The 23,547-nt window shown below is 44.0% G+C and overlaps 1 protein-coding gene across 3 annotated transcripts in view; it reads right to left on the reverse strand.

The window, feature by feature from the left end:
* Positions 1–23,547, reverse strand: part of LRCH3 (leucine rich repeats and calponin homology domain containing 3) — a 78,849-nt gene that overhangs the window by 10,925 nt on the left and 44,377 nt on the right. For 2 of the 3 annotated variants that reach the window (XM_066622611.1, XM_066622609.1), the window contains exons 13-18: positions 23,474–23,527; positions 13,807–13,855; positions 11,479–11,592; positions 9,678–9,796; positions 7,865–8,002; positions 6,896–6,973 (exon numbers count right to left, since the gene is read on the reverse strand). In XM_066622611.1, coding sequence (XP_066478708.1) covers positions 6,896–6,973; positions 7,865–8,002; positions 9,678–9,796; positions 11,479–11,592; positions 13,807–13,855; positions 23,474–23,527 — 552 coding nt within the window. The remainder of the gene's footprint in view (positions 1–6,895; positions 6,974–7,864; positions 8,003–9,677; positions 9,797–11,478; positions 11,593–13,806; positions 13,856–23,473; positions 23,528–23,547) is intronic. The other variant, XM_066622610.1, reaches the window with a different exon arrangement.

Genomic DNA, 23,547 nt, shown 5'->3' on the forward strand with positions numbered 1-23,547 from the left:
GGGAAGGCACACTCCTCAATAAACCTAACTCATTCCCCAGCAGTGCAGAGAATGGGGCAGGTGCTGCTCACAAACTTCCTTTACGAACGCTGGGTGACAACCAGTATAAGTTTTTGAAGAGCGCACCAGGAAGAAGAATTCAAAGCATCTTTTAATAGCACCTGGGTCTTTTTGGGTGTGCAGATTGCATGCAAACCAAATTAAAAAGAAGCCATTCAATTCAGGCTCCTCATAAGAACATACGAACAGCCCCACTGGTTCAGGCCATAGGCCCATCTAGTCCAGCTTCCTGTATCTCACAGCAGCCCACCAAATGCCCCAGGGAGCACACCAGATAACAAGAGACCTCATCCTGGTGCCCTCCCTTGCATCTGGCATTCTGACATAACCCATTTCTAAAATCAGGAGCAACAGGGTCCCCTTATTTCCAGAAGAGAAGGCAACAGCAGCCTTCACCATCCCTAGTTGTGAAGAGCACTAGGTTACAGAATGAGTTTCAACATGAGTGAAACCAGACAGATGCTTCATAGGTTACTTCCTGAAGACCTGCTGTGCTCTCAGTGTTCCTTTCTTTCTTGTAACAGGTGTATCCTCCCCTAACTCCCTATCCTGCTGATACCATGAATGTTGTCCTTGGTTCTCCTGGCACAACCACCCCCAACATTTGTGGCTTAGGAACATGTAGCATGGATTATGCACCATTACATCTGGCAAGAAAACGCTATATGAACAGACACCCCAATTTTGCAGGAACTGCACTGGCTACCAATCTCTCTCCAGGCTCAATTCAAGGTGCTGGTTGGAGCTTTTAAAGCTGCAAATGTTTTGGAACTGGATACCTCAAGGACCGTCTTCACACCTATGTGCCTTCCTGTACATTCCAGTTGCCACCTGAGGCTTGTTTGGAACTACACTGGAAAGCCAAGGGAAGAACTGATTGGAGGAAGGTGTGTGGTGTCTGAAGTCTTGTAACTCTTGCAGTTCCATGCCCTTGGACTGCCGCTGGTAAAATACAGAACTGTAGCATGTGTCAATCATGTACCAGCTAACTGGCAGGAAGCAAACACAAAGCACCTGCCCCTCATCACTCCAAATATTGCTCTAGAGATCTCTGGCCAAAGCAGTTGCTTATAGTAGTTATATAGTAGTTAATAATTAGGGATGCAGAGTTGTTAAAAAGAGGTTGAACTTGCAAAAGAAAAAAAAAAACAGCTAACACTTCATCAATTTAAAGGACTTCAATTTAAAAGACTAATGAGTTAATGATTTGGGGCCACCAGAGTATCTGAAGTTCTGCTTTTTCCCCTACAGACCAGCCTGTCCCTTTCAAAGGAGCCCTTCTTTGTGTCTCCTGTTGTCTTGTGTGCTCCTTGAGGCATCTGGCAGAATGGCATCTGGCAGAAAGGGCACCAAAATGGCAGATGCACTTCAGTGTCAGTAAGTGTAAAGTCATGCACATTGGGGCAAAAAATCAAAACTTCACATATAGGCTGATGGGTTCTGAGCTGTCTGTGACAGATCAGGAGAGAAATCTTGGGGTGGTGGTGGACAGGTCAATGAAAGTGTTGACCCAATGTGCGGCAGCAGTAAAGAAGGCCAATTCTATGCTTGGGATCATTAGAAAAGGTATTGAGAACAAAACGGCTAATATTATAACGCCGTTGTACAAATCGATGGTAAGGCCACACCTGGAGTATTGTGTCCAGTTCTGGTCGCCGCATCTCAAAAAAGACATAGTGGAAATGGAAAAGGTGCAAAAGAGAGCAACTAAGATGATGCTGGGCTGGGGCACCTTCCTTATGAGGAAAGGCTACGGCGTTTGGGCCTCTTCAGCCTAGAAAAGAGGCGCCTGAGGGGGGACATGACTGAGACATACAAAATTATGCAGGGGATGGACAGAGTGGATAGAGAGATGCTCTTTTCCCTCTCACATAACACCAGAACCAGGGGACACCCACTAGAGCTGAGTGTTGGGAGGGTGAGGACAGACAAAAGAAAATATTTCTTTACTCAGTGTGTGGTTGGTCTGTGGAACTCCTTGCTGCAGGATGTGGTGACGGCATCTGGCCTGGACGCCTTTAAAAGGGGATTGGACAAGTTTCTGGAGGAAAAATCCATTGTGGATTACAAGCCATGAGGTGTATGTGCAACCTCCTGATTTTAGAAATGGGCTATGTCAGAATGCCAGATGCAAGGGAGGACACCAGGATGAGGTCTCTTGTTATCTGTTGTGCTCCCTGGGGCATTTGGTGGGCCGCTGTGAGATACAGGAAGCTGGACTAGATGGGCCTATGGCCTGAACCAGTGGGGCTGTTCTTATGTTCTTATATCTGGTGGGCCACTGTGAGATACAGGAGGGTGAACTAGATGGGCTTTTGGCTTTATCCAGCTGGGCTTTTCCTACATTTTCTTATGTGTGCCACGCTTGATTGAAGCAAGGGGGCAGAAGTGAGAGAAAGAGCTTTCTGGGTGGTGGCTCCCTGAATGTGGAATCCCTTCCAGGTGAATTACAATCAACCCCCTTCCTGGACACTTTCTGAGGGGCTTGAAAATTATTTAATTTCAAATAGCTTTTAGTGGTGGGTAGGGTGGTGGGAAGTCTTGGTAGCTGAGGATCTTGGAGGCCTGCTGGACTTTTTAATCTTCTGTTTGCTTGATGTTTTGATATTTTAAACCTGCTTTTAAGCCCACTGTGGTTTTAAGTATTGTTTTTATACATGTATCATGTTTTAATATGTATGTATCATATTTTATGTATCATGCAGTGGCGTAACTAAGGTGGTGCAGGGGGCAGCAGCTGCACCGGGCATCAAGCTTTAGGGGGGCAACAAGCTGAGCTTGACACTAGTGACCAAAATTGTGAAAAATTTTGGTATGTATAATTTAAGACCATCATGTTATATATCATTGGAAAGGTAATTTAATGCAGAATGCAATGAAACAATCTGCATTGGAATATCTGTATTCTACCAAAAGTTATGGTCAATTAACCAGAAAATGAGAACACAACTGCCTTATGGAACAAAAAGTGAATTTTCTTAACTCAAAACCGACCTATGAGACTGATTGTTCTGAGAACCAGTGACATATTATGATGTTATTGACATGCTGCAATGACATGTTATCATGATACAGCATGAAACCAATAATATGAGTCAGCTCTCATTTCCATGTATCATAATACAGTTACCCCTGCTAACTGGGTAAAAGGCACTTTTTCAAGAGGTACCCCTCTTATATTTAGCAAGGGGAGGATAATAATCTGTCTTCACCCCAGTACAGTGTCTTGAACCTATCTGGGGCACACTTTTTATTTGTTTACTTTATTAATTTGATTTTGTGTGTGTGGGGGGGGGGGCTACAAATCTTTTTTGACTCCAGGTAGCAGATAGATGCCCTAGCTGTGAAACTGACTGGGGAGAGGCAGCAGAACAAGTAGGTGGCAAGCTGCTGGGGGGGGGGGGAGGAGGTGGGTTCCTCCCAATTTTCACTTTTAAAAAAGCCCAGGTGTGACGTCACTTCCGGTTGTGACATCACTGCTGGGGCAACATTTTGAGCTTGGCACCGGGCTACATGATCATTAGCTATGCCACTGGTATCATGTTTTAATATTTTGTTGCAAACCACCTTGGGCAGGAGGGCTGGTCTAGAGGGTAGAGCCTCCGTTAGCCCAAAGATAACATCAGAAGGTCGCCAGTTCAAGGACACCGGCAGCTCCCTGACCGGCTGAGAATGGCAAGACCTTGAAGCAGCTGACAAGCCCAACTGAGTGATTCCACCTGCTCTTGATATGATCAAGAAGCATCTTGGCTGCCCTCCATGTGAGAGATGGAACTGCTTGTCAGACTGCATGAGAGAACTGGAGGCCAGAAGTGAGACCAAAACCAGGAAGATCCATCTGAAATGTTGTTGGTTCTTGAAAGAGAGAACCTCTATGTTTGTCAAAATCCCCTTGAGGAATTTAGAAACGCCTGCCTATGTAAACCGCCTTGAATAAAGTCAGAGGAGTAAACCGATGACCAGAAAGGTGGTATATAAATACCTAGTTATTATTATTATTATTGAGTGCCAAGCTTGTTCCTGGGGAAAGGTGGCATCAATAAATAAAAATAATGAAGGGAAGGAGAGTCCATTAAATCCAGACACCCCACCCCATTAGCCCATTAAGCCCCTACATCAGAAAGCTCCACTGGCATTGCCACTCTGTGCTGCTCCCCACCAGGGTGCTCTAGGAAAACCCCGTTGGAGAGAGGAGCTGCAGCACCAGTGGAGATCTCTAGGTAGGTAATGGTTGGGAGGGGGGCAGGCTTATCTACCTTCCAGGACTGATGCTGAAGTTGTACTCTCCCTTTTTCCTTAGAGCAGGCACTCAACATATGGAGACATTTTTATTCCCAAGGCTGTTCTGGGGAAAAACGAAGAACCGCAGCTTCAGCAACAGCCCTGGAAGGAAAGCAAGCCTGGTCCCCACACTTTCTGACTTCTTCACTTCCTTATAGAGCACCTTTGGCTTTGCTGAGGGTCCTCTATAAAGCTGTGGGTTAAAGGACCTTTGAGAGCTTGGAAACAGTTCATAATTCCCAAAGTCTAATGAATTGAGGACCATTAAATTGAGGGTTCACTGTACGCTGAAAGACTTTGCAGCTAAAAAGACTGCAGCAAATGACAGCACACAGATTTTGGCATCAATTGAGCAGCTCTTTGGAGGACAGCGAGAAGGGAGCCAATAGCTGAAGTACTATGTGCTCAACTGCATCAGCTTCTGTCACTTGGGAAACAAACTGTCAACTACAAACTAAAGCTAGGATGTCAACTGTTGAGTGGGACCTTATGCTTGGATACCTACCATCAGAGACCAGGTCAAGCATCACTTTACATAGTTGAAAATGAATCTCTTTATAATACTCATTTAAAGCAAGGGTCAGCAACCTTCTCAGGCAAAGGGAAGGGACATTAGACGATGGAGCCATCATGTCATTTCCAAACATCTGGGTTGCAGAGCGCCTGTAAGTGGCTATGCAGAGTTCAACTTGGGAGATGAAGCCTCCTGCCCAGTTTGCCGCATGCCAGATGGGAAACTGCAGAGGTGTCTGCCCAGGTTTCTAGAGTCCCTGTGCCAGGCAACCTGGGCAGGCGACTCCGCCATTCCCTCTGGCGCCATTCCCTGTCTGGTGTGCCTCTCAAGCCGAGGTCTGCACAGGCTGGATGACTTTGGGTGGCAGGCCGAATCCAGTCTACAGATCATAGATTGCCAATCCCTTATTTAAAGGTTACTCAACCACAGGAGCCCGGGCGAAGGAAAAAAAGTAAATTTAAATCTGAGGAAGGCACACACTCACAAATAGAGACAGAGAGTATTTCACTTCCTCTCAGCTTGCCAAATGTCTGGACAATCCTATACTGTGATTTTAGTTGGTAGACGTGACCCTGAAAGTTTCCCCAAGGGGACAAAGAATGATGTGGAACTTTGTGTCACTCCAGGCATGGTGTCCTAAAACATTACCAGGCTCTCTGGCAAACTTGGGTGCAGAGCAGGTGTTAGCCCATGGCACTCTAGACAAATTCTGAGAGCCCATTCATGCCACCTACCTCTCCAAAACTCATTTAAATTTCCCCCTGGTGCTGAGCACTGAGAGACTGGAATGCAAACATCAGTAATTCCCCTGATGTACTGTCACACCAGAGCAACACTAGGTCAGGGCATGGCACTGGTGACTTTCCCCTCCCCCACCTCTTTCACTGTCACTACATCATCTCCTCCTGCCATTGCTGCTGTTTTGCTGTCTGCTGCATGAGTGCTATGAGGATGATGAGGGAATATGCTGAATCACCAGCACTCTCCACTCCCACTGCTCCTCTTCCTCCTATTGTTGCCACTTGGATCACCTGTGGTCTGCCACTCTCTCCTTACTCTCTTGCTAATACTATCTTTCCACTGTTCAATAAACCCAGCTAACCATCACCACTGCGAGTACAGGGGTTCAATCAGTATAGGTGAGGGTCCACAAGGACCCTTTGGCCAGGGACCCCTGAAAACTGAAACCAGTCCTGCCTAGGTCTGACTCTTTAGGCACAAGAGGGCCTAGAGAATGGTTTAGTACACTATGCCTGATGCAAATAAATAGGACAACAAACCCTGTGCATGTTAGGATTTTCATCATGGGTAGGGTCTCCTATGAGCAAATATCATGAAAAGTGGCCCTCTATTTTGCATAGATAAGTAACAGATTTATGCTCATAGATGGAAGATACTGTCAACTGAACCCAGTTTTATACTCCACTATTCAAGGATGTCTCCTTCAAAAACAACTGTTTGCAGCAAAACCAAACCTGATTTCAGGTTTTACACTGGACTTCCCAACTCAGCATACTGAGTAGTTGGGGGGGGGAGGGATACTCCCAAGGTTTTTAAGTCAGCTGGAAGAGGACAAAGGTGCAGCTATCTTCCTGTTTTGCTCTTTTTCCCTTAACTCCCTACATTTGTAGGTTTTATTTTGCCTGGCTTGTAATTAATTACATTGGCTTTTGGACTCCTGCTTTATATTGTATTTCTGCTATAGTGCATTGTTAACTCATTATATGCTTAATACTATATTTTACTATTTTCTAAATTGCTGTAAGCCACCTTCTTAACAGAAAAATATTAACTGAAATACATAAATACTTATTTGACTGCAAACCTTCAGAACAAAAAATGACTTTTTCAGTACAGTATATTACAATATGTTCTGAGCACCCTGTGGTACAGCAAATAGCATCTCCAGCATATTCAGCTTGGTCCATGTGAGAGAAAAGTGGCCTACTGTGATTAGCAAACATTTTGATCACATAAAACGGGGGGGGGGGGGAAATGCTGCATATAGTGGCACACAAAGTTAGAAGATTTCTGTCTTACCTGAGGTACACCAATCTTTCGGCAAGCTTCCAGGAAATTTTCCACATTCCGTCTACACTTGGCCATTGTCAATTTAGGCTGCAGGAGAAAAGGGAGAAGAAGCTTGGCATTGTTAATTAGCAATGCTTTAAAGCTAACCCAGAAGAATATGTTTTTCTGGCTGTATTTTTATGTTTAATTGTACACTGCCTTGAATGTAGGAGAGGATAGTCAGTACTCTCTAGATTTGGGGCCTTGGAGGACAGCAAAGGCTCATCCAGACCAACAGTGTCAGCGAAATCAGAAAGAATTAGAAGCCCATCTTGTAAAGATTAACCTTTACAATTTAGGCCATTGTGTATTGGTGCATTTCAGAGAAATGTGAAAGGCAAATGTGTCCAAAAGATTTGAGCAAAAAACCAAGGTGCACGAATACTTGAGAGAGACTCTTTACCATATACACATCCCCATATCCTGAGGTCACTGAGGTAGGGAAAGGGCCTGGTAAAAGCATCTTCCTTGTTTGAAACTGACATCCATTAGGAATAGGGCCTTCTTTTGAGTGGCACCTGATCTCTGGAATGCAGTCTTACAGCCCAATCCTATGCATGTCTACTCAGAAGTAAGTCCCATTACTGTCAATGGGCTTACTCCCAAGAAAGTGTGGATAGGTTTGGGTTATGTGTCTGCATAGTCTTAGATCTCTGGGATGCATGCCTTAGTCTTAGGGAAGACTAAGTTGCTGGAGAATTTCCTGCTGGTGTTTTATTTCATCAGCACCGAAAACACAGTGCATTGCTAGTGTGTTTTATACTGTTGCTTGTATTGATAGTTTTTGTTTTTATTTCAAGTTCTTATATGTTAACAGTAGGCTACTGTTTTGATAAGCCACCCTCAAGTGGAAAGGTGGGGTAAACTAATACACATAAAGAGTAAGAAATAAGTGCCAATTCTTGCAAGCAGTCTCAAAGTTGCCCACTGAATACTTACAACAGCTGGTGAGGGGACATGAATACTAGGAACAGAACGAGGCCGCACATGATTGGCTAGATGGCAGAGCACCACGCCGTCAGTCAGTGCTGCTCCAAGATCACTGGGCAAAGACACTTTTAGCCGTGACTCAATGTTCTGCAAAGGAGAGATGCATGAGATGGACATTCACTTCCACCAGTTGGAGGAAGAAAAAAAGGCCACTCTGCCAAAGGGCAAACTGCAAATCACAGCAAAGACCAAAGACACTGATGTAAGAGGACACTGAATAACCATATCCTACAGATACTGCTGAAATGCAAAGAACCTGGCTGCCTTGAGGCCATGTTCTGCATTATCATTTTTGGTGCAAGAATGAGCCCAGCATTTTTTCCTACATTAAAATAATTAACACATACATTACTGATACAAGAACTAACTTGTTGTGAATCAGGTAGGTATGCTGAGAGTGCAGAAGTAGACATGTTTATCCCTCCCTTGTTCCTTTTCAGTCATGAGGCCAAATGGTAAGAAAACTTATGCACAAAAATTATAATGAAGGATGCAACACACAATGCTTGATGAGGCCAAAAACACTGCTGAGGCTGTGGCATGTGATGCCTTTTACTCTAAAATGCCAGCAATATCTACCTCATCCCTCAAGGATCAATGTAGCGTAGCCAACGTAGCGGCAGCCACATTAGGGCCAAATCCTATTCAATTTCCCAGTGCTGGTGCAGTGCAATGGGGCGTGCACTGCATCCTGTGGTGGGGAGGCAGTCACATAAGGTATGGGAACATTTGTTTCCTTACCTTGGGGCTGCACTGCAGTTGCACTGGTGCTGAAAAGTTGGAAAGGATTGGGCCCTTAGTCTGCTACAGTGAAAGGTAAGATGATTAAAACTCTGCAAAACTTAATAGGTTGTTCTGGACAGACAGATTTTGGTAGCCAAAAGCCTACTTTGTCAGCACTTTGGTATGTCCCTTCCGAGACTGGCCTTGTGGTTCATGCACATCAAATCCGTAAACTCCAAAGCTTATAGTCCCAGTAAATTTACAACTGCACGTACAAAAGCAATGACCAGTTTTGAGGATCCATTAGAAATAACTCACTCAGAACCCCTCTCTCCAAGCATGATTCCAGCAGTCCTGCATCTAAGCCATTTATGATTTTTGATTTTAAAAAATCAAATCACAGCAGCATGGTCAGGTAGAAACAACAAAAAAGGCTGCAAAAATGCACTGAGGACACTCATCATCCCATACCAACCTTCACTCCTAAGAGGATTGCCAAGTCTGGCAGCAGTTTCTATGCATCTTGACAACAATTTTATTTTTAATTTTTCAGACATGTCCCATACCCCCATCATTTGGTTCCAAAGGGATATGGATATGCCTGGTCAAGAATTCCTGACTTAGGGCCAGATGTGTGAGTGAATGTTGCAAACACTGCACTGCACTCTTTTTGATTCCCCTCCTGGTAATTGAACTTTTAGCCGAACTATAAAGGCTGCACATTTGTTGCACACACTTTCTTGCCTTTCTCCTCATTTCAAGCCAGTCCACTGAGCTGGTACCATAAGCCACTGCCACTCAATCCCTGCACCCTTGTTAGTTTCCCTTTTGTGTTCATGCTGCGTCTTAGAGCATCCTGATAACAGAGTGAGTGGACAGTCCTCATGATCACACTCCATTTGTGAGCCTCACAGAGGCATCTGGCAGGCTGCCACTGGAACCAGATGTTGGTCTAGGTTAGATGTACATTGAGGCATTAAGTAGCAAGGTGGATGGTATATTCTTACAACTTCAACACAGAGAAATTTTTGCTACGTACTTTCCGCAGTTGCTCTATCAGCTCGACATCTTCTTCCTGCAGTTTGGAATTGTGGTTTTCACTATGATCTTCAGTGCTGTTAGCAGGAACCGAGGCAGAAGAGGGCAGTGATGAAATGGCTAGAAAAGGCAAAAAAATAATAAGGGACCATTCCAGCACTTTTCAACCATTGGTAGGAGTTTGGCTGATGGCACGTCATGGCATTGCTCTGCTTGGCCTGACCCACACCAGAGGTGAAGATAGCGGAGGTGGGGATGCACCAGCGACAAGGTCTGGCTGTGCAAGATTTGGCCCTTCAAAAGAGGCTTAGGTCAGTCGAGTAGATTTCAGGAAGCAGCAGCAACTGGAGAAGTACAACTGTGCAGCAAGCCATATACTCCTGCACAGAGCCACTCTTTCTGGTAGTAGTGGTACTCACAAAAGTGGTATTGGGGGGGATGGGACAAACACCAAAATGGTTGGACAGCCCTGGACCATAAGGACAACAGTAAGTAGGCCTTTCATGCTGTTCTGTCTCATGCAACTCACAGGAGTTTGAGAAGCCTTCATTCTTCATTGAGGCAACATGCTTGTGTAACCTGTGTTGTTCTCTCCCTTTACTTCTTGGCCTTGTTCTAGGCCAATAAACAAGTCATGCAGAGCATACAGCTTGCCACCCTGCCTGCAGCAGTCCTTTAGAATAACCTGCTTTTCCAGTTTTTGGACCAGGCTACAGGCTGTACATAGCTGACTGTGGGAAGAGCCCAGTATGGCCAGGAGCAGCCCCGTCTTCCTGACCTGGACATTGCTACACTCCTGGATTTGGTCTGGGTGGCCAGAGCTTCCAGCGAGGGTACCCATTTTGCCCTAACACTGAGGCTGAGAAAGTAAGAACCTGAGTTGGGATCAGACATAAAGCAAGGGAGTTTGCTCTAGGAGGCAAGATCTACATGTGAAAGTCTACCCCTACAGAGACCATAAACAACCCTATTGCAACATGTTTGCAAGCTGCCTTGAAGATCTAAATAGTGGAAAGGCAGGATATAAAACCATTATCAAATATATAATCTATTTAACAAAGCAAAGCACCAACTGAGCAAGAGTGCAAGACTGCACTGCTTTCTGCAGACTCCAAGATAGCAAGATCTGATTCCAAGTGGTTTGGATTACGGAGTCAGAGAAGAGCTTCCTAATCATGGCACTCCACAGGGACAGGCACCATGAGCAGCTGCTGGGTCACTTTCTGACATGGCACCATCAGGCAAGTTAGACTGAGCTGGGGGGGGGGAGGAGAGTTGCATCTGCTGAATTTGGGTGGTAAGGATGCCAACAGACATTCCCTCTCAACCCCCAAACTAGGAAATGGGATAGCTGTTCAAAGGGGAAAGGAGCAAACCAACACATAAATGAGGCCTTTTCAAGCAAAAGTTCAGGTCTTAAAAGAGTGGATGAAGTGGTAAGTTTATATTTAGACCACCTCACTTCAGACTGGAGGTTCCTGTGATTGAATGCTACTCCATGTAAACATTCCCTACATGCAGAAAATGAGTCACGCATTTCTCCCCCCCTCCCAAATTCTAACTTTGTATAGGAAGGGATTTTAATTTTTTTTGGCTGGCGGATCATTCAATCATGTGATCCTTTCATTTGCAGTCTGAAGTGATTCAGTTCAGTCCACCTGGCCACCTTGCCTGCTGTTTCTAAGAACTAGATCAAGGCCATTAACAAAGCAATCGCCTAAGCAACACATCTGGGCTTTAGTTTGCTAATGGACATGCTGAGAATATTTGGCCAGTGTATCACATCCAGCTGCACTGCCTACCTTTGTTCATTTCCTCCCTTGCAGTGTTTCGGAAAAGGAAGCTCTCAGGTCGCTGGGGAGGATTTCTGTAGGCAGGAGGAACAGCAGGGCCAGGATATGGAGAAAAAAGGTGAACTGAATGTAGACAGGCACGGGTGGGGGTGGGGGCAGTGGAGAAGAAAAGAGGTTATTTCAAGTGTTCTATGGGCTCAGGAAAACAATAATTAGAGGAATGAAACTGTAAGCTAACAAACAATTTACACGTGAGCATTGTAAAGATGCAAGATAAACAGCAGCCCATGACTGAGGCCTTTGGGTCGCATAAATTCCTCACAACCCTTGAAATTTAATCTTTCCTATTTGACTGTACTACTTATTTGATTTATATAGCATCATAAGTGTATGGTGCTTTACACATATGACGCGTCCCTGCCTTGAGGTTTTCAATTTAGACAGACACAACAGAGGGAGGAAAGGGTATGTAGGCAACCATGAACAGGGGAAGCATATGTAGGAAGGGGTGAGGCCATGCACTGGATCCAGGGACAGACAATGAAGGGTTTTAAGGAGGACCTATCATATGGTCACAGCAACAAGCAAGATGAATGACCTTAGCAGCAGCAGAGTGTTGAAGGGAGATGAGGGGACTAAGATAAACCAATGAAAAGCCAGCAAGGAGAACGATGCAGCAGTTGAGGCAAGAGATGACCAGATATGAAGCAGGGTTTTTGCCAAAGTGGCAGAGAGGAAGAACTAAAATCCTATAACATTGTTAAGGGAAAACTGAGATTATTTAACCACAGACTGAAAATGGGGAGTAAGGGGAAGAGGGGAGTCAAGGAAAACACCAAGACTTTATGCTTGTTCTACAGGGCAGATGGTGTCATTGTTGGTGGACAAGGAGACAGTGCAAAAAAAGGCAGGTTTGGGGGAAATGATGAGAAGACCAGTTTGGACATATGGCGTTTGAGACAATGATGAAGCATTCAAGCTGAAATGTCAGAGGTAGTTAAGAGATATGGAATTGGAGGGAAGGAGGCAGTTACCGACTCGAAAGGTATTGCTGACTATTGCCCACATATAGCCCACTGAAAGCCACTGGATTTGGTAGTACAGAAAGCTATGGGATGCCACACAGGGCCAGCATACAGAGAAAGAACAGCAAAAGGAAAAGAACAGAATCCAAAAGGACCCAACAGAGAAAGGGAAAGAGGAAGAGGAATTTCCCCTGTGGAAATATCAAATGAGCCGTTAGATGGCTAGGAAGAGAACCATTTGAGGACAAAAACACAGATTTAAGCCAAGAAGGGAGCAGTCACAGATGATGACAATCTGCACCAAACAAAAAAGAGTAAGCAAAGGAAGAAGAGGACAGAAAAGAGACTCTTTGATTGGACAGTAAGAGCTCTGGTGATTTTCATGCAGAAAGTCTCAGAAGAGGGAAGTAGATGAAAGATTGAAGATCATCAAGAGCAAAATTGGAGGAGAGAAAGTCAAGATAGTTGGAGAAAGTAGATCAGCTATACGCGTGAGATCTGGGCTATATAGTCCTGTACTTATTTTTAATTAAAATTTTACTGTCATAAAAAATGAAATACAGTATGAAGTCATAAACTTGGCAAACAAGGAAATATCAATGATTACATTTCATAAAGGTGAAAATATAAATTTCTTTCTTGAAAATTTATATTCTAGCAGTTAATAAATAAGACCCATTCATTCAGTGCTTTATTTTTGAATTCAATGGTTTCCCAAGCTGTGATAAGACAGTGTGTTCATCTGAATTGTGGGTCATATTTTGGTTCTCCATTTGTATGCAGCACTTACTAGTGGGAGAACGGCTCACTTACCGCCTGTGCCTCCTCCTTCAGGGACAACCCAGAAGTGACTGCCTTGCACTGTTTACAGTTCGCCCAAAGGAGAGGTGCTCAGTGTGGTAACTCTGCACCCCATTCCTTCTCTTGTGGAGGCTCTCCTTTGAAGTGGGCACCCCTTCAAAAGGGAGCTCCACAGGAGAAGGAATGTGGGGTATGAAGCCATCAGCACTTCCTCCTCTAGGGAGAACCCAGAAGGGATGCTACGATGGCACATGACGTTGCTGCCCCATGCACTGGGGCTTCTAGTTATGTCGCTGCCTGGCAGCAATGATTGCTGCAAGCACAGCACTGACCCAGTGTGGGGAATAGTCTTGAATTTGCTTGCAGTGTTACTAAGATGCTAGGCTGAGGTGTTGTGCTGGTCCTCGGAATCAGGCTGAAACTCTCAGCCGATAGACACATAGCTTGCACACCAACAGCTTTCGCAAATTGATGCATTTGATTCTTTTTTCTCCAACCCTTCCCAGTTTACCTGTTTGAGATGTAGGTGAATTTGGCGAGATGGTGGATCTGTCATCACTCTGTGGATAAAAAAGAAAATGCAATAGTAGAAAACTGCACAAAAAAGTTTCATTTAAAGAGTATGTTCAGGGTGCAATGAGGGTGGGGAACAAGACAATTCACTAAAACAAGCAGCACATGCCATCAAGACTTCCAGAGTAGAAGCTGGGTTAAACTGTTACAATGAAACAAGACTAGCAGATGTACTGTGGCACAAGTTTTGGTGGAGTAGAGTTCATCAGCTGAAGCAAACTCTAGTCAATGAAAGGTTCTGCCACAATACATCTGTTCATCTTTAAAATGTTACAACCACCAGGTTCTTTGTTATTTATGCCACAAAGAAGTTCTCTAACATAATTAGCCAAAGTCTTCTGGAAATACAATAATGGAGAACAGTATTACACCATCGTGAAAGCTGAACGCTTTTGGGATAAGCACTGCAAAAGAAAGAGCTGCCAATAAGCCAGCCATTGAAAAACAGGTCACTAACCAATGCAGCATATACAAGAGCTTTGCTGAAACCAAACAAGTTCAAATAAAAGTTCAATCACAGAGAAGTATCTTGGTGCCAAGTGTTACTCTAAAATTTCTTCAAATAACTTTTCATTAATTGTTATGGTTTCCATCACATATGTACAACATATGTGAAACCGCCTTGGTGGATGACCTACGGCGGGGACTGGACAGGGGGAGTGCATCCCTGTTGGTCCTGCTGGACCTCTCAGCGGCTTTTGATACCATCGACCATGGTATCCTTCTGGGCCGATTGGCCGAGTTGGAGGCACTGTTTTGCGGTGGTTCCGCTCCTACTTGGAGGGTCGGTCCCAGATGGTGGTGCTGGGGGATGCCTGTTTGACACCCTGGCCCTTGAGGTGCGGGGTGCCACAGGGCTCAATTCTGTCCCCCATGCTATTTAACATCTACATGAAACCACTGGGAGAGGTCATCCGGGGGTTTGGAGTGGGGTGCCATCAATATGCCGATGGCACCCAGCTCTATCCTTTTTTCCAGACTCCAGGGTGGCAGTTGAGGGCCTGGAGCGCTGTCTGGAGGCAGTGAGGATCTGGATGGGGGCTAACAAGCTGAAATTAAATCCGGATAAGACAGAGGCTCTCCTGGTTAGGAAATCCTCGATGCAGGTGCTGGACTAGCGGCTTGCGCTGAATGGGGTTGCACTCCCTCTGAAGGAGCAGGTCCGCAGCTTGGGGGTCCACCTGGACTCGCAGCTGCTCCTGGATTCCCAGGTGGCGGCTGTGGCTAGGGGGGCCTTCGCTCAGCTTCGGCTGGTGCACCAGCTGTGGTCGTACTTGGATCGTGCAGACCTGGCCACGGTGATCCATGCCTCGGTGACATCGAGGTTAGATTACTGTAACACGCTCTATGTGGGGCTGCCCTTGAAGACGGTTCGGAAACTGCAACTAGTGCAGAATGCAGCGGCCCGTGTGGTTACTGGAGGTAGGCGGTTCGACCCTGTCAGTCCGCTTCTCCAGCGGCTGCATTGGCTTCCCATTCATTTCCGGGCCCAATTCAAGGTGCTGGTTTTGACCTTTAAAGCCCTATACTGCTCTGGGCCAGGGTATCTTAGAGATCGCCTACTCCCATACAATCCGGCTCATCCTCTTAGGTCATCAGAGAAGGCCTTTTTACAAGTGCCGCCGCCTAGGGAGGTACGTGGGGCCGGGCCTTCTCAGTAGTGGCACCAACGCTATGGAACTCCCTTCCCCTTGACTTAAGAATGGCTCCCTCTCTTGAGACCTTTCGGCGAGGCCTGAAGACCCTTCTGTTTAAACAAGCCTTCTGAGTTCTCGGCCTTTTTACCATCTTTTAATATTTTTTACAGGCCTGATTCTTTTATGATTTGCTGCTGCTTTATGCTCTTTTTACCTATTTTTTATCTGACTGCTGTTTTTATTTTAAATTACGTTTTTTAATCTGTTGTAAGCAGATTTTGTAAGCAGATTCTGTTTTGCAAGTGTACTTTCAAAAAAGGCTTGCTATTCTAAAAAAGAACCCCATATCTGGCCCAAAGCTTAAGGGCAGATGCTTCTGGAAGTGCTTTTGTTTTGTTTTTTTAACAGTTGCATGTTTCTGAGTGGCCCACATTCAGTTTCCAACAAATGCAAACACTAAGGAGAAAGTGGTTCAAGAGTACCATCCCTTGAACCAGTTTCAACAGTATGACAGTACAAGGATTCAAGCTATTGCTTCAGGTCACTCTGGGACCTGAAAGATAATCAAGCAATGATTCTGCCCTGGCCAAAAAAGGAAAAGACACTGTTCACAAGACCAACCAGACCAAATAGATCTTGGGTTGTGGACAGAATCTGCAGAAGAATTTCTATTTCAAGGAAAATGAGGGGAAAGAATCCAGATTAACTGGATGTGTTGAGCTCAGGCACAGTAAGCTAACAACAAACCATGCAATATTCCCTGACAGCATCAGTACCAAGTTGCTGGGGCAATGGGATAAAGCCCCAAACTGCCCACTTCCATGGTGCTACCAATGCAATCAGTACTGAGGGTTCATAGGTCAACCAAACCCAGTACGCCTCTGATGAATTTAACCAGTGCCCTTCCTGGCTGATCTTGGTCTCCTCCCTTCTAAAACAGTTTCCCTATCAGGTTGGTTTGCTACTCTTATGACGCCTGGAGTTATATTCTACCTTCATCTCTACCTCTGGCCTGCCAGGATCCAAGCCTGACAGTAGATATGGTCATTTATTTTAACTAAGGAGTTTGGTTGAAAATTATTATAGTAGAATGTTGATTTACCACATAGGTAGATGCAAATGTATCTGACAGTTTTAAAAATGAAAAATCAGAATCATCTCTGCAAAATAACCCCGCAAACACAGAAAAATATCAGATGCAAAATGACAGAACGGACAAATTGAAGGCCTGAAGCTGTTTTGATGGTCAGAAAATGTTGGTCTCATCTGTTGTCCAAGATGTTGCACAGTAGTAGTGTAGTATTTAAGTTTCACCATGAAATTCTGGACTTTTATGATCAATTACTGTATGGGTTGTCACTTCAGTATAATATCCTGCTTGTCTTTGAAAGTTTATTTGACAACTCTTCATCATTTTATTGTCTTTTGTGAACAACGTTGAGAATGTTCATATTGAAGGGTAGTACATTAATCTATGAAGTAAACTAAAACCCTCAATACCTTCAAGTCTCAATAATTCATAAGGTTAACCATCACTGGTGGTTTCAAGCACTATACAAGCAGAAATGAAAACCCTGAGTTCTTTGAGAAACTTTGAGAAATGTTCCAGAGGCTGAAGAATCTTTTCCTCAGAGAAAAGGTTTAACAGTTTGTGGTTTTTAGTTAAAGAGAGAAAGAAGGCTACAGAGAAATATCATCCAGGTTTATACAACTGTACACTGAGTGGAAGATGTAGAGAGGAAGGAACATTTTGCTTTGTTTCAAAACACCAGAACTTGGGGCCACTGAATGAAACTGACTGTTAGCAGATTCAAGACAGACCAGAAAAAGGATTCTGTAGAAACTAGAGTGGAGCAGGACCCTTGTAGGTTATCTAGTCCAACTCCCTGCTCAGGGTAGTAAATACAGAGCTAGAGAATTCTCAATAGGGGGCTGTCAAGCCTCTGCTCGAAAGCCTGTAGCAAGGGAGGCCTCTCCTCCCCAGTAACTGGATCCATTGTTGAACTGCCCTTACCACTAGTAAACTCCCCCTCATGTTCGGCTGAAATCTTCCTGTAACTTAAGCCAACTGGATCTAGTTCTGCTTTGGGCAACAACAAAGAACAGGTCTTTACCCTCTTCTTTGTTACAGCCCTTCAGATATTTGATGTGTGCTATCATGTCCCCTCTTGGTCTTCTCTTCTTCAGGCTATAAATACCCAGTTTCTTCACCCTTTCCTCACAGGGCTCTCTGTTGCCCTTCTCTAAACCTGCACTATTTTGTCTATATTTTAAAAGCACAGTGCCCAGAGCTCCAAGCAAGCCCTGACTAGCATAGAATACAGAGGAATTATGACTTCTCAGCTGGCTATCTTTGGTGATACCCCCATGCTTGGCTGAGAGTTGCAGATTGGGGAAGCACTCTCATTCCCACTTCCTAGAGCTTCCAATGGGGAAGGGGGAGCAAAATTGCAAGGAACAGAAGTAGTTATGGATTGCATCTTAATGTCTCCTATGGAAGGGGACATGATCTACTACTATCTTAACTTCTGTTTGCTTTTTCAACTTTTATCTCCTAATTTGGCCTCAGCCAATACTTTCATAAAGAGAATGTCTCCAAGTTGATGGATCAGAGAACATCCCTAGAGACCTGGACCACTGGACGGTGACAAGTACAGAGAATGTTACTTCTTGCAACTGGGAAACTATGGTTGTAACAACTCAGCCAAAACTCATATTACCCATTCCTGCAGCTGCATCACACTGCTAACTCAGATTTAGTCACATCTTCACACATCTTATGACATTTGCTACCATAAGATAGGTGATAGCCACTGGTTTAGATGCCTTTAAAAGGGAATAAGATACAATCCAGGACTGACCTATCCATGATGTTTTATTCATAACTAAATAGAACCTTGATGTTCAGAACTGGTATGCCTTTCATTCCTAGTTTCTTAGTGACATGCAGCAGGGGAAGACTGCTGCCTTTGAGCCCTGCTTGCAGACTTCATAGAAGCATTTTGGCCAGTCACTGTTGGAAATAAAAAGCTGGGCTAGATGGATCTCTGGTCTCAACTACCAAGGCTCTTTTCTCAAATCTGACTTTACTTGTATTTTACTTCAGTGCCCTGATCTCCACTACCTCCCCTCCAGACACAATGCAAACTTGCATGACAACTATTTCTCTCCAAGTTCAAAGACTGTCACCCAATAAGACACATTAGTTTCTTCAGCTGGACAAGCAGAAGGAGACTTTTCATTGCGTCTCCATTTTAAAGCAAGGCAGGCTGGGACAGGTCAGAAACAAGGATCAACACTGCCCACCGCATCTGATAAGCAGAAAAAACAGACGGACAATCTAGCCAAGTCAGTCACACGCTGCATGCTTTTCACCTGGTTGAGTGTTCCTGGCCTCCTTTTAATGGTGTTCGTGTCACTGTCAATCTCAAACACTAAGACAGGCTCAAAGCCATTCTGTGAGGGATGGCAGAGAAGAGAGATGGGGAGAAGAGAGGGAGTGAGGCAGAGAATCACCTGTAGAAAACAGAGAAGGCAAAGCAGAAGAGACCCACACAACTCTTGGCAACAGGCTTAGTGCTGCACACGAGCATATGGAGCTGCTTTATACCAAGTCAAACCCACTAATTCCTCAAGCCCAGTAATGGCAACGCCAGTTGGCTGGCAGTAACTGTTTTAAAGTCACAGACGGACCAGCCCTTCTCAGTCTTGCTGAGATCTTTCTAACTGGAAGTGCAAGGACTGAGCTTGAGGTTCTCTGAATGCAAAGCAGGTGCTCTATCACCATGACTCCTTCCCATGACTTGAACGAAGGGTCAAATCTTATTTGAAGTATGCCCCAACACACTTGCTTGGAAGGGTGCTCTTACACAGAATAAGCCATGAGCACAACCAACATCAGCCTTCCTGTGGCAGTAAGTGATCTGCCATACGGTCCAAGCTGCAAACCTACCAAAGCCCTGATTGTGATGTTGTTGAGCTGCAGAACATGAACTTGTTGCTATCATCAACATTCACAATGCATGATGTGATAACATCGCAGTTGGGGGTGCTTGAGAATATAGCATAAGGCAGTCCCATAAATAGAACTTCTCCAAGTTTGTTCACTTATGTGCATATAAGGTGTTTTCAATGGAGATTTGAAGATTTGGCTCCCAAAGGCCAATGACTAAACTTCCAGAACTGTGCAACTAAGAACAATTGTCAAATATGCAGGAACGTTACAGACATTACAGCAGAATGCCTCCTCTTAGGGATTCGGGTTACAACTGATATCCGAGAATGAAAACAACAAAAGATACCACAAACTTTGGTTGTGTAATAAAGTTTTTTTTAAAAAAGCATAGTGGTATTTCAGAATTACACAGGGCTGCAGTAAGTACCAGTTATGCCTGACATTTGCATGCAAAATTATGATTATCCCATGCCAAAATGCTTGCTGTAGACATAAGATGAAACAGAACAAGTGGACACAGGAGAAACAAAGAATGAGAAAGGCAATCTTTTACTGTGGACTACACAGCCAAGTCAGAAGGAGCAGGTTGGCTAGCTAACTTGGTAAGTTTTAAAAGTAACTGGTATAGTGCCGATCCCACAATCCGGTCCAACAAAAAAAATAACAGTACAGATTTTAATAGCTATAATGGATTCTTAGCACAAGTGATGAATTCAGTCTCCTTGCTCCCTTTATTTTTTCCCACCTATTCCCCTTAAAAGAAGTTTCTAGTAATCAAGCAACCTGGTTGGTCAGTGTTGTAATTATTCAGTCAGCTCATTAATTATTAGCATAAAGGGATAAAAGCAAACCCCAAGCGGTGTTGCATGTTCTTTACCAGGCAGAGTCTGAGGTGCAGCCTGACCTGCTGCTCATGTCCTGGTTCCTTTGTTCATCATGGGCTACTGGCCTCATAGGTAGCCTGGGAGCCAGCTTGTGTTTCAGTGGTCGTCTGACCAGGTGAGAAATAATTAGTTAAGTTTAGGAAGCTAGCTGTCATTCTAAACTGATGTATTTCATAGTTGTCTGTATGCTTGCAATTGCTGCTTTAAGCCTTTAAGTCTGTGTAACATTGATCTCTTCATAAACTAAAATATCTTTTACAAGCCTGTGTTATTGTGTACTGGGAATAGGAGTCAGAATCCTGCCTAACCATTTAGTAGCTTGACCAAGTAATGTCCGTTGGAGTCTAGAATCTTGAGGACTGGGTCCCAACGCAGGTGGGAGCCCAGCAAGAGCTAGAACAAAGCCCGGAGGGCCCCAGGTCCCCAGGCCTGGGACACTGGCTGATACAGGGTGGTGGCAGTTCTACCAAGACTGGCCTGTAAAGCAGTAAAACCAGCAGGAGGGGTGAGTGCCTGGGCAGGGTTGACCCCCTCTGTGAACCACAGAAGGGAACTGACATCAAGACTCTTCCCACTTCTCACTACAGTATAACATGGCTGAAGGCTATTTATGAAGGAAATCTTCCAAACCTTCTTTCAAAAAAAAAAAAACTGCCCCAAACCTATCTTTTATGTAACTTGTTATTTTACCCCTTTGTACTCACCTCCAACTGAAAGAAAATGAAATGCAACTATGTGTGGCTGTATTTGGCTCATACCCTCCCCCTGTTACCATCAACTTGCCATTCTGCCCTTCTCTCTGTTCCCTCTTTCTCCCCTCTTGGCCACTGGTGAAACTGTTAAGTACACTGATGAAAAATGTGACCAATTATGGTCCTGATGGTTGCAGAGTCAATCTGAAAGTGGGTGGCATTGTTCAAAGACAAAACAAAATTGACAAAAATGTTCTGCTTTTCAATATAATTTCCAGGTCCATTTGATGATTTTGAAGGGGGCTCAAAAGGGGTGATGTCATCACTCCAGCAGTAAGAGCAGCAAGCAATCTCTTGCCACCTCCCACACTGTCCCCTTTGCACAGCGCAAGACACGGTTAGCCTCTGTCAGCAGATTCACATCACTTTCGGCTACGGCATGCCTGCTTACGACCATGTTGTGCACCTGCTGGAAAGCCCAATGCAGCCCAAGTCCCTATATCTACCTCTCCAACATGCTCATCTCATGTGCTCATTTCACATGTAAATGATGGGAAAAACACAAAAGAAAAACATGTTCACTGTTAGTGTTATGCAGGCACTGATGATGGCTGTGCTCTGCTTTCCAGAAAATAAACATTCTTGCTAATAATTCAGAACCGGACAGCACTTAATTGCAGCTGAACAGTTACAGTACTTCAGAAACTAGAATTCGATCCCAGCTGCAAATAAAACTATAGCAAGCAGATGGAAAACTTGCAAAAACCTCAGAGGCAAAGAAAAGGACTGAAGACTCTACTGCTATGCAAGCAAAAAAAAAAGTTACAGGAGACAGTGCAGTCCTGAATACAAAGGGCACAGGGATTATTCAGTAGTGCCTGTTTGTCAGGCCTACCTCCCAGAAGTTTCCTAATTCAGGAATCAAGTTCACTGTTCACAGCAAGACAAAAACAGACTTGGTTATAGTGCAACAGGGAAGTACCAAACAAATGTTCATTATTAGCGTCCTAGACAATACTCCATTATATTGTTAAAGAACTACTCCCTTATAAAGCAAGAATAATTTAAATGAGTCTAACAGAAATGGATCTGTGAATACAGTATGCTGAGTATTGTCCAAGTTCCGTCCATTTTCATGGAGCTTGTCAAGGAGAACTTACCAAAAAAATTACAATTCACCCTAAGACCTGAGACACAAAAATCTATACTAGGCAAGCAAATAAAATACCCACTCTGCATAAATTCCACTTTTACAAAGTTTATGAAAATTAAGAGATACGTGGCAGTTTACACTTCACAGCTACATGAATGATAGAAAGAAGGAACAAATAACTGGAAGTTGACAACTTCCAATGTAACTTCCAATGTAACACCTTTGCTAAGAAGCAACTGCTTAAGTCTAGCAACTACTGAATGACAATTACTTTCAAAGAGACAGAGGTTGTCTAGTTACAAAGTTTGTCCATTTCTAACTAGTAGTTATTCTTACTGCTACAGAAAGAAAAATCACAACCAAAGGCCAGAACAGATACATTGTGGCCTGTTCCTTAATCCATAGTGTGTGAGAGTTCCAGGATTACACACACATGCATGCCACATGCTCTGGCATGAAATCCTCCCAGTCTCCTATTTGTAATACAGTATCACTTGACACTGACCTTAAATATAGTTAACATTAACTAGGGTTTCTCCGTCAGTCAAGGATGGGAAACCCATCTTCTGGCCTTTACCTACCATATTTTTTTCATAACAAGAGTAGGAAAATGTACAGAAATGCTGAAAGCCATGACCAGAATGTGATAACAAGAACTTGCACTTTTTTGTGCATTTAGATCTTCAGTGCCGGCAACACAGATGGCACATGTAGGAAGTGTTACACACATAACTTAAGAGAATATACACGAGCAAATAAAATGGAGACATGCAAGTCATGCAAGGCAAGCAGGCAGGTCAGAGCTTTCTACAAATGTCAGAAAAACTAGATTTCAATTGCTATTTTAAAAGATAACAATGAAGGAAGGAAATAGCATAAAACATGGAAAAGTTATTTGCCGATAACCGCTTTTTTTTTTTAAGATGTATGTTGTATAAAGGTACCTTCACTGACAATATTTTATTCACATCACGTTTTCACAAACACACACTTACAAGATGATTTCTGCAAATGATCCTGCAAGTTTTAAATGCTACATCAGAACAGGAAACCCAGGAAAACATCAAGAAAAATACTGACGGCACTCAGTTTCAAGCAGTAGGAAGAGAAGCGTAATGTGATAATTCAAAGCAAAACAGTTATGCCAGAAAAATTGCCATGTTTTATGCTATTTATTTACTTGGAGTACACTAAACTGCCTAATCTAAGCAAACCATAAAAGTCATGCCAACTACTGCCTAGGATGCTGCCCTCTAAACAGACCACTGCGTGCAGGATTCTTACCACCAGCAAGGCACTATCATCAGTGTGTTGAGACCTTCTGGATGGAAAGGGGCACTGGGAATGTGGGAGAGATG

Source organism: Tiliqua scincoides, chromosome 3 (genome assembly GCF_035046505.1).
Source record: "Tiliqua scincoides isolate rTilSci1 chromosome 3, rTilSci1.hap2, whole genome shotgun sequence".
In the NCBI taxonomy this organism is placed as follows: Eukaryota; Metazoa; Chordata; class Lepidosauria; order Squamata; family Scincidae; genus Tiliqua; species Tiliqua scincoides.